At 41.8% G+C, this 11565-nt stretch overlaps 1 protein-coding gene across 1 annotated transcript; it reads left to right on the forward strand.

Annotated features, from left to right (window-relative positions):
- Nucleotides 1-1370: 1370 nt before the first annotated feature.
- LOC146555896 (uncharacterized) lies at nt 1371-11061 on the forward strand. The gene is made up of 11 exons (XM_085252237.1): nt 1371-1430; nt 1640-1690; nt 1821-2069; nt 2158-2421; nt 4414-4662; nt 4751-5014; nt 7012-7260; nt 7349-7612; nt 9035-9283; nt 9372-9635; nt 10054-11061. The coding sequence occupies exons 1-11, from the start codon at nt 1385-1387 to the stop codon at nt 10140-10142; spliced, it is 2238 nt and encodes a 745-aa protein (XP_085108363.1). The 5' UTR covers nt 1371-1384; the 3' UTR covers nt 10143-11061.
- Nucleotides 11062-11565: the final 504 nt, after the last annotated feature.

Here is an 11565-nt window from a genome sequence, read left to right on the forward strand (position 1 = left end):
GTAATATAAATGTCAAATGATTCAGCTCTGTATTAGGTCTCATTACTTTTAAGATGTGCAGCAATTTCCTCATCAGCAGTAAAAAAGAAAAGACTAGATAAAAACAGAAACACCAAATGTGACTTAAATTTGAAACAAACATTAAAACTGTGATTTCCAATCAGCCCAACTTTATATACATGGTTACACAAACAGAACTTTCTGTTTCAGATGTATGGCCTGTGGGTATAGGCATCCAAGAGTGTCAGAAATGCCACCGTGCCGGTGGTTAGCAGAGTTGCCTCACAGCAAGAAGGTCCTGAGTTCAAGTCCACCATCAGGCCGGGGTCTTTCTGTTTAGAGTTTGCATGTTCTCCCTGTGTTTGAGTGGTTTCTCTCCGGGTACTCTGGCTTCCTCCCACAGTCCAAAGACATGCAGTTACTGGGGATAGGTTAACTGGTAACTCTAAATTGCTCATAAATGCGAATATGAGTGAGAATAGTTGTCTGTCTCTATGTGTTTGCCCGGTGACAGACTGGTGACCTGTCCAGGGTGTACCCTGCCTCTCGCCCTAACACAGCTGGGATAGGCCCCAGCAACCCTGAAAATGATATGTGGAAGAGAATGGACGGATGGGAAAAAATGTGACTATGAGACAAACGGATACTGTAAGTGTGCTGTCTCATTTAAATCTAATTGAAGAGGAACTAGAGCCGCAAAGAAACAAAAAGGAAAATCTAAAATAAAGTGTGAAATACAGAAAAATAAATAAATAATCTTAGGAAAGAAAGCTGGACTAACCATTGTGTGTTTGGGATAATAATTTTGAAGTTTATAAAAATCCTGGCAACTTGAATTACAACATATCTGTGATTAACTAGGTTAACTATAACGTTTTAGCTTCAATGGCAAGTGTTTCTACCTTGGCCACATAATACATTTATTTATAGGCGCCTTTAAGACCCTCAAGGTCACCTTACAATAACACAAAAACAATAGCAGCAATAAAATACAATAAACATGGCAAAAAAAGATTTAGACTTAAGGTAAAAAAACAAAAACACAAGCATGAAAGTATAAAAGCTGAGTAAGGTAAAAATGAACTAAGACAGATCAGGTGTATGCAATTCTGAATAGATGGGTTTTGAGACGTGATTTAAAAGTGGAGAGAGACAGATCTGTGAGCACAGGATTATTTTTTTGCAGCACTGTTCAGAGAAAAAAAGAAACCCAGACAAAAGAACCAGCTGATAACCAACATGTACTTCTTTTACCCCTCGAGGTTGTTTGCTTTTTGTGTTGAGTGGTTGATAACAGTGGGCATACCATTTCTCCCATGTATTATAAGGACTGTACAGTCTTTATGATCATAAGAGAGTGGATACTTCAGCATCTGCGGACACCATGGTTCATCAGTCAGCCTGTCTGCTGCTGCTCACGTGTCTGCCTGGTAAGGAAGACACACACACCTCACGTCCGCTTGCATGAGTTGGAATTATCTAAGCGCAGGTTATCAGATTTTTATGAAAATGGTATGGTGAAACTTTTTTATGGACTTATTGAATTAAAAGTTGAATTTATTTATTGTAGTGTGACCTGGAACATATGGAATATATGGTGTTAATTTGACATGAAATTTGTACATTTTTCATGATAAAGGATTTTATGGCAACACAACTGAGCTACTTAGAACCACAGCAGACTCTACATGTAAGATTCCTCGATCACTATGTTTCTAAATCTTATAAAAATGATGTTTTATCTCGAACTTTTGTCAAAAATTACAATCCAATAACTTACTTGAATGTAACAGCTTTATCTGTTCAACCATTCCCAGCAGATGGACCATCCTCAGTGGTGCTCAGTGGGGTTGATGTAGTGACTCTGGGGATACTGTACAGTTTTCAGTGCTCGGCCAGTTGTTACCCTGCATGTCAGTTCACCTGGACCTGGGGGAATGTGACTTCCCAGGGCCCAGAGCTGAGCTTGCAGCTTACAGAACTACAGGCAGCCCAAAACCTGACGTGCACAGCTGTCAATCCTGTTACCAAAACAGCAGCCACTGCCCAAAAGATGCTGCAAGCAGCAGGTAGTGACAGCAAGATTCAGTTTGATCTCGTAAGTTGTCTTAGCAGCAATAACTTCAAGCAAATGTTTTTTATTTTCAAACTTTTCAGCCGGACCTTCAAACATACAGATACGTGGCCCAGGAATTCTCACTACAGGAGTTGCGTCCAACTTCACCTGCTCGGCTGAGTGCTACCCCTCCTGCAACTACATATGGAGAGTTGACTTCGATGGCATGACATTCAGTACTGTAGAAGGAAACCCGGTTTCCATCGTTCCACCTCCCAGGACTCTCTCTGGGTCTCTGACCTGCAAAGCTCAGAACTCCCTCTCACATCTTTACATCTCCACGACTCAGTCTCTGCAGGTGGCATGTATGTAAAGGTTTTTAAGTCTGCGAGTTAACAATAAAGACACTGAGAACTTCTTATTAGGCAGTGCATCATTTGTGTTGCTACTTGCTAAAGTTAAGTTAAGTTAAAACCAAATATCATCTGATCTTGTGGGGACTTTTGTCATTTGTTCATCTGTTTGCTGTGAGACTTTGAATCACGTGATCACAGTGAATCCCAGAAAGCTGATTGTGTTCATCTGGACGTTACATTTTCAGTGGGAGTTTTGTGCGCAAACCTTATAAACAGTACATTTGCACAATGACTGAAACTTGCACTGCTGACGGGCTGTGAGGTCAGCTTCACGATCACTGAAATGCAAATTGTTTCAGAGGTGGCGTTCCTCCTGGTCCAGGGTGTTTACACCCTCATCATTGTCATTGAACAAGAGTGGCCACTCGCCTGTAGGCGGAAAAGGACTGCAGAGTCCTGGCCTGAGTAGTTAGCTTTTCTGTTTTATACCATCTGCTTAACCAGAGGTTGTTTACTGTATAAATCCAGCTGGAAATCTTACAGTCTAAGTCCTAATAGCTGTGAATATTGGTTCAGTTTCTTCCCAGAAGGCTTCAACGCATTCAGTTTTCTTGTTCTACACATGACAGGTATCAGAGTTCAGTTTAAAGCTGAAAGTTCGTAAGTGTTCATGAAACTGAGCTTACTGTTTGATATTTTAGCTGTGTTTACATGAGCATCCATCATGGTTTGCTAACCATTAGGGGTGCAACAATGCACAAAATTCACGGTTCGGTTCGATACTTTGGTGTCACGGTTCGATATTTTTTCGATACAAAAAATGTTCATGCTTTTTTCATTTGTCATTTATTAAAATTATAAATATATTTTAACTCAAAAGTACAGTTTTAAAATTTAATGTTGCTGGAACAACAAAGGGATAAAATAATAAATCTGATTGAGAAATCACTCATCTTTGGAAAAGAGAGTTTATTACAGAGAAATGGCTCTTTCCAAAATAAAAGCTATACTATAGGCTTCTTCTGGGGTATACTCTCAGCAGCATATTAAACATATCAGGTCCCCATAAGGAGAATCAGGTGCTAACGGCTGTCTAAATGACTCGGGTAAAGTTTGTAGCATGCGTGCTTGTTGTTTTTGTCTGCTTCCACTTGTCTTTGCACTAGGATGATGTCGGCGTAAATGTGCAGTCATATTCGTTGTGTTCCCACTAGTGCTGTCAGCGTTAATCTGAAATGATGTTAACGCCACAACACGGCAAATCTTCGTTAACGAGCTACCGCGGATCGCCCTGTGCGTGGGGCTGGATGGCATCAACACGTTAACGAGCTAACTGCACTAACGCAGTAGTTCCCACCCATGTAATTGAGCATTGCGTGGCACATCCGACATACTGTTTTACTTTTGTCCATGACACGCTTACCTTCAGAGTCATACGTCACATGAAGACCAAAATAGTTCCAAACGCCACATCTGAACTAGAGTGGGGGAGGTTCAATTTGCCATGTTGCAACGAGAGCTTAACTTCTGTCTGCTAGCTTGCCCTGCGCTCAGTGAATCTGGGTTCGACTACTCCGCCTAGGCTGCACTGTCGAGCGCAGATCCACTGAGCGCTCAACACAGACAGCATCGTCAGAAGGAAAGTTGATAAAATAAATTAAAAAATTTGTATTGTTCGATACATATGCGTACCGAACCGAAAGCACTGTATCGAACGATTCAATATCGATACGAGTATCGTTGCACCCCTACTAACCATGTGTATGACTATCAAAGCAACCTCTGTTTCACTGACACCTCAGTCACTGCCTCTGTGTCAGACTACATTGATGCAGTAATTTGTGATAAAGGCAAATAATACAGTGGTTAAAAAAAGCAAAATAAGGAAAAAAACATATTCCACAATATAACTGAAATATGTATCTTTCTATTAGCAAAGCATTTGCCGCGTTGAGTAAGAAATGAAGCTTTTTATCTTGTCTGTTCTGCTTCTAACCTCAGATGGACCATCCTCAGTGGTGCTCAGTGGGGTTGATGTAGTGACTCTGGGGATACTGTACAGTTTTCAGTGCTCGGCCAGTTGTTACCCTGCATGTCAGTTCACCTGGACCTGGGGGAATGTGACTTCCCAGGGCCCAGAGCTGAGCTTGCAGCTTACAGAACTACAGGCAGCCCAAAACCTGACGTGCACAGCTGTCAATCCTGTTACCAAAACAGCAGCCACTGCCCAAAAGATGCTGCAAGCAGCAGGTAGTGCCAGCAAGATTCAGTTTGATCTCGTAAGTTGTCTTAGCAGCAATAACTTCAAGCAAATGTTTTTTATTTTCAAACTTTTCAGCCGGACCTTCAAACATACAGATACGTGGCCCAGGAATTCTCACTACAGGAGTTGCGTCCAACTTCACCTGCTCGGCTGAGTGCTACCCCTCCTGCAACTACATATGGAGAGTTGACTTCGATGGCATGACATTCAGTACTGTAGAAGGAAACCCGGTTTCCATCGTTCCACCTCCCAGCACTCTCTCTGGGTCTCTGACCTGCAAAGCTCAGAACTCCCTCTCACATCTTTACATCTCCACGACTCAGTCTCTGCAGGTGGCATGTACGTAAAGGTTTTTAAGTCTGCGAGTTAACAATAAAGACACTGAGAACTTCTTATTAGGCAGTGCATCATTTGTGTTGCTACTTGCTAAAGTAAAGTTAAGTTAAAAACCAAATATCATCTGATCTTGTGGGGACTTTTGTCATTTGTTCATCTGTTTGCTGTGAGACTTTGAATCACGTGATCACAGTGAATCCCAGAAAGCTGATTGTGTTCATCTGGACGTTACATTTTCATTGGGAGTTTTGTCTGCAAACCTTATAAACAGTACATTTGCATAATGACTGAAACTTGCACTGCTGACGGGCTGTGAGGTCAGCTTCACGATCACTGAAATGCAAATTGTTTCAGAGGTGGCGTTCCTCCTGGTCCAGGGTGTTTACACCCTCATCATTGTCATTGAACAAGAGTGGCCACTCGCCTGTAGGCGGAAAAGGACTGCAGAGTCCTGGCCTGAGTAGTTAGCTTTTCTGTTTTATACCATCTGCTTAACCAGAGGTTGTTTACTGTATAAATCCAGCTGGAAATCTTACAGTCTAAGTCCTAATAGCTGTGAATGTTGGTTCAGTTTCTTCCCAGAAAGCTTCAACGCATTCAGTTTTCTTGTTCTACACATGACAGGTATCAGAGTTCAGTTTAAAGCTGAAAGTTCGTAAGTGTTCATGAAACTGAGCTTACTGTTTGATATTTTAGCTGTGTTTACATGAGCATCCATCATGGTTTGCTAACCATTAGGGGTGCAACAATGCACAAAATTCACGGTTCGGTTCGATACTTTGGTGTCACGGTTCGATATTTTTTCGATACAAAAAAAATGTTCATGCTTTTTTCATTTGTCATTTATTAAAATTATAAATATATATTTTAACTCAAAAGTACAGTTTTAAAATTTAATGTTGCTGGAACAACAAAGGGATAAAATAATAAATCTGATTGAGAAATCACTCATCTTTGGAAAAGAGAGTTTATTACAGAGAAATGGCTCTTTCCAAAATAAAAGCTATACTATACGCTTCTTCTGGGGTATACTCTCAGCAGCATATTAAACATATCAGGTCCCCATAAGGAGAATCACGTGCTAACGGCTGTCTAAATGACTCGGGTAAAGTTTGTAGCATGCGTGCTTGTTGTTTTTGTCTGCTTCCATTTGTCTTTGCACTAGGATGATGTCGGCGTAAATGTGCAGTCATATTCGTTGTGTTCCCACTAGTGCTGTCAGCGTTAATCTGAAATGATGTTAACGCCACAACACGGCAAATCTTCGTTAACGAGCTACCGCGGATCGCCCTGTGCGTGGGGCTGGATGGCATCAACACGTTAACGAGCTAACTGCGCTAACGCAGTAGTTCCCACCAATGTAATTGAGCATTGCGTGGCACATCCGACATACTGTTTTACTTTAGTCCATGACGCGCTTATCTTCAGGGTCATACTTCACATGAAGACCAAAATAGTTCCAAACGCCAGATCTGAATGAGGGTGGGGGAGGTTCAATTTGCCATGTTGCAACGAGAGCTTAACTTCTGTCTGCTAGCTTGCCCTGCGCTCAGTGAATCTGGGTTCGACTACTCCGCCTAGGCTGCACTGTCGAGCGCAGATCCACTGAGCGCTCAACACAGACAGCATCGTCAGAAGGAAAGTTGATAAAATAAATTTAAAATTTTGTATTGTTCGATACATATGCGTACCGAACCGAAAGCACTGTATCGAACGATTCAATATCGATACGAGTATCGTTGCACCCCTACTAACCATGTGTATGACTATCAAAGCAACCTCTGTTTCACTGACACCTCAGTCACTGCCTCTGTGTCAGACTACATTGATGCAGTAATTTGTGATAAAGGCAAATAATACAGTGGTTAAAAAAAGCAAAATAAGGAAAAAAACATATTCCACAATATAACTGAAATATGTATCTTTCTATTAGCAAAGCATTTGCCGCGTTGAGTAAGAAATTAAGCTTTTTATCTTGTCTGTTCTGCTTCTAACCTCAGATGGACCATCCTCAGTGGTGCTCAGTGGGGTTGATGTAGTGACTCTGGGGATACTGTACAGTTTTCAGTGCTCGGCCAGTTGTTACCCTGCATGTCAGTTCACCTGGACCTGGGGGAATGTGACTTCCCAGGGCCCAGAGCTGAGCTTGCAGCTTACAGAACTACAGGCAGCCCAAAACCTGACGTGCACAGCTGTCAATCCTGTTACCAAAACAGCAGCCGCTGCCCAAAAGATGCTGCAAGCAGCAGGTAGTGACAGCAAGATTCAGTTTGATCTCGTAAGTTGTCTTAGCAGCAATAACTTCAAGCAAATGTTTTTTATTTTCAAACTTTTCAGCCGGACCTTCAAACATACAGATACGTGGCCCAGGAAATCTCACTACAGGAGTTGCGTCCAACTTCACCTGTTCGGCTGAGTGCTACCCCTCCTGCAACTACATATGGAGAGTTGACTTCGATGGCATGACATTCAGTACTGTAGAAGGAAACCCTGTTTCCATCGTTCCACCTCCCAGGACTCTCTCTGGGTCTCTGACCTGCAAAGCTCAGAACTCCCTCTCACATCTTTACATCTCCACGACTCAGTCTCTGCAGGTGGCATGTACGTAAAGGTTTTTAAGTCTGCGAGTTAACAATAAAGACACTGAGAACTTCTTATTAGGCAGTGCATCACTTGTGTTGCTACTTGCTAAAGTTAAGTTAAGTTAAAACCAAATATCATCTGATCTTGTGAGACTTCATTCTCTTTTGGAATCATGTGATCACAGTGAATCCCAGAAAGTTGATTGTGTTCATCTGGACGTTACATTTTCAGTGGGAGTTTTGTCCGCAAACCTTATAAACAGTACATTTGCACAATGACTGAAACTTGCACTGCTGACGGGCTGTGAGGTCAGCTTCACGATCACTGATATGCAAATTGTTTCAGAGGTGGCGTTCCTCCTGGTCCAGGGTGTTTACACCCTCATCATTGTCATTGAACAAGAGTGGCCACTCGCCTGTAGGCGGAAAAGGACTGCAGAGTCCTGGCCTGAGTAGTTAGCTTTTCTGTTTTATACCATCTGCTTAACCAGAGGTTGTTTACTGTATAAATCCAGCTGGCACTTAACCGTGTACACTGTATTACTCTGTGCCGGGGGACGCAGTCGTTGGAGTGGACCCATTTTTGGCGTAGTGCATCTTGGGGTTTAAAAGCCACTGAGAAGCGATGTTTTGAGACAATACGTCTCAGCTGTTCTGATACTCCTGACACATAAGGAATCATGAAAGGATTTTGCTTGGGCAGTTTTTGTCTTTCTTCTCTTCTGGATCACCTGAAGCATTTTTAGGCGCCTTCACAGCTTTGACAAATGCCCAGCTGGCACAACCACATTTACTCAGGGCTTTCTTGGCACGATGTTCTTCTGCTTCCCTGGCTGCTGTGTCAGTGGGGATGGTGTTCGTTCTGTGTTGTAGCGTCCTGATGATACCCAGTTTGTGCTCCAGTGGATGATGAGAGTCAAACCTAAATAAATAATTAGCCATATCCATTTATGGTACACATAGATTTTCAAATTTCCCCCTTAACTGATGGAAATCTTACAGTCTAAGTCCTAATAGCTGTGAATGTTGGTTCAGTTTCTTCCCAGAAAGCTTCAACGCATTCAGTATTCTTGTTCTACACATGACAGGTATCAGAGTTCAGTTTAAAGCTGAAAGTTCAGAAGTGTTCATGAAACTGAGCTTGCTGTTTGATATTTTAGCTGTGTTTACATGAGCATCCATCATGGTTTGCTAACCATGTGTATGACTATCAAAGCAACCTCTGTTTCACTGACACCTCAGTCACTGCCTCTGTGTCAGACTACATTGATGCAGTAATTTGTGATAAAGGCAAATCATACAGTGGCTAAAACAAGCAAAATAAGGAAAAAAACATATTCCACAATATAACTGAAATATGTATCTTTCTATTAGCAAAGCATTTGCCGCGTTGAGTAAGAAATTAAGCTTTTTATCTTGTCTGTTCTGCTTCTAACCTCAGATGGACCAGCGTCAGTAGCCATGAGTGTGGTTGATGTAATGACTCTGGGGATACTGTACAGTTTTCAGTGCTCGGCCAGTTGTTACCCTGCATGTCAGTTCACCTGGACCTGGGGGAATGTGACTTCCCAGGGCCCAGAGCTGAGCTTGCAGCTTACAGAACTACAGGCAGCCCAAAACCTGACGTGCACAGCTGTCAATCCTGTTACCAAAACAGCAGCCACTGCCCAAAAGATGCTGCAAGCAGCAGGTAGTGACAGCAAGATTCAGTTTGATCTCGTAAGTTGTCTTAGCAGCAATAACTTCAAGAAAATGTTTTTTATTTTCAAACTTTTCAGCCGGACCTTCAAACATACAGATACGTGGCCCAGGAAATCTCACAACAGGAGTTGCGTCCAACTTCACCTGTTCGGCTGAGTGCTACCCCTCCTGCAACTACATATGGAGAGTTGACTTCGATGGCATGACATTCAGTACTGTAGAAGGAAACCCGGTTTCCATCGTTCCACCTCCCAGCACTCTCTCTGGGTCTCTGACCTGCAAAGCTCAGAACTCCCTCTCACATCTTTACATCTCCACGACTCAGTCTCTGCAGGTGGCATGTACGTAAAGGTTTTTAAGTCTGCGAGTTAACAATAAAGACACTGAGAACTTCTTATTAGGCAGTGCATCATTTGTGTTGCTACTTGCTAAAGTTAAGTTAAAACCAAATATCATCTGATCTTGTGAGACTTCCTTCTCTTTTGGAATCACGTGATCACAGTGAATCCCAGAAAGTTGATTGTGTTCATCTGGACGTTACATTTTCACTCATCCAAGTGACAAAACTCCTGCTGAAAACGAGTCCAAATGAACAGAATCAACTTTTTGGGATTTCCTTACCTGGATGATTGAGCATGCATCAAGACAGGACTGTGTGTAGAGTCCAGCAGAAGCTGCAGGAAGTCATTTTTCCACAGTTAGTCCAGTCGTGTGGTTCAAGTGTTGACTTGACACATATTTTTGCTTTTTCCTGTTCAGCGGCAAACCGCAGCCTGGCCACTCGTCTTGAAGAATCTTCAGCTGTGCTGCTGCTGGCCTTCATCATTCCTGCTTCCTTCACACTGTGATCGAGTAGCGACAGAACTCGCCTCAGATATGATGTAATCAGCTGTTGTATTGTTGTTATTTTTGCAATTATCTGTCTTGTTAGTGGACCTTGAAATGAAAACTTACAATGTATATTTAACGAATATATGAAGCAACAGTCCAAATTAAAACAAAGTCGAAAAGGTAACAAAATCCAGGGAAAACATGAGAGCAAGGAAAAACTAAACTAAGAAACACATAGACAAAGAATGAGGGAAAACTAAAGCTGCTCATACACACAAGGCTAATCAAGGGAAGAGCTCACAGCTGGGGAACAGCACACAGGTACAAACACTCAGAGGCATGGGGAAGTAAAGCTAAATACAAAATGCTGAAGACAAATAGGTACCATATTAAAACAGGAAGTAACTAAAAGTGGGAACATCTACCTTGGTGGTGGAGCCTTAACAAAATGGAAGGCACTAACTAAAAGCAGACTGAAACCAGACACTAAGAAACTATGAGAGAATGGACGTGAAGAAAACAACCTTGAAAATCCCAAAAGTACAGTGGCCCAGAGGGGTCAAACACATTGCAACTTCACTGCAACTTTTCAGAAAATAAATAAATAAATAAGCTTTGTCAAAATACCAAGCACCGTGACAATCTGTTATTAATTTTCTAAGCATTTTTTACAATTATTATTATTTGCTACTATAGTGTTAACTACAATAAAGATGTGGAGTTTTTATCTCACTGTTAAATGTTTCTTTTTCATATATGTGTGTTTTTCTCTGTCAGATTTTCCGGCCTTTGTGAATCAGCTCAAGATAAAATGGCTTTGAGAGTGAATGACTCACCTGCAACCTGACAATGCAGCACTTTATGCTCGTCTCACTTGTTTACAATGGGCCAGTCTCTATTTGTACTTTCTAATCAGTGAAGCTGAAAGGACTTTCATATCAGAGTACAGAAGGGACGGCGCATACGAGGCGTAGCTATTAAGATATTTGTGACATTCTTTAGCATGTGAACAAGAACGTATGGGATCAGGACGACTTACACGTGGCAAGATATTTTCTTCTGTATCCTGAAAATCTGAACAAATAAAATCTGACCGTGCAGTGAAATCACCTGTAAGAGTGTGTGTATAGTCTTAAAACTGCTCTGGAACTGGAAAGCATGCCCAGTTTCTCATTTAGCTAGTCTTGTTTTAGCTTTGGCTCCACCTGCTGTACAAAAGCTAACATTTGCATTTTAAAAATATGCAGACATATGCAACAGTTTGGTAGGCATTCACACTGAAGGTGGTTGGGTGAGTTAGATTCATCAAGATGCTACTGTGTGTTACAACCTGCAACTGAAATAACTCCACTTATTGTAATTACAATAACAGGATAGGATCATCTTTGTTGTCGTTATACAAGTACAACAAAATTTAGACTGGCATCTCTTCTGTGCCCA

The sequence above is a fragment of the Mchenga conophoros genome, linkage group LG17 (assembly GCF_057382185.1).
Source record: "Mchenga conophoros isolate Kocher_MC1m ecotype Shallow Benthic linkage group LG17, M_conophoros_male_GT1.1, whole genome shotgun sequence".
In the NCBI taxonomy this organism is placed as follows: domain Eukaryota; kingdom Metazoa; phylum Chordata; class Actinopteri; order Cichliformes; family Cichlidae; genus Mchenga; species Mchenga conophoros.

Bases quoted from the DNA above. Each gene is read 5' to 3' on its own strand.
- LOC146555896 (XM_085252237.1), top strand. From the start codon at position 1,385: ATGGTTCATCAGTCAGCCTGTCTGCTGCTGCTCACGTGTCTGCCTG. The intron at 1,431-1,639 runs GTAAGGAAGACA...TTCATGATAAAG, and splicing joins GCTGCTCACGTGTCTGCCTG to GATTTTATGGCAACACAACT. The intron at 4,663-4,750 runs GTAGTGCCAGCA...CAAACTTTTCAG, and splicing joins AAAGATGCTGCAAGCAGCAG to CCGGACCTTCAAACATACAG.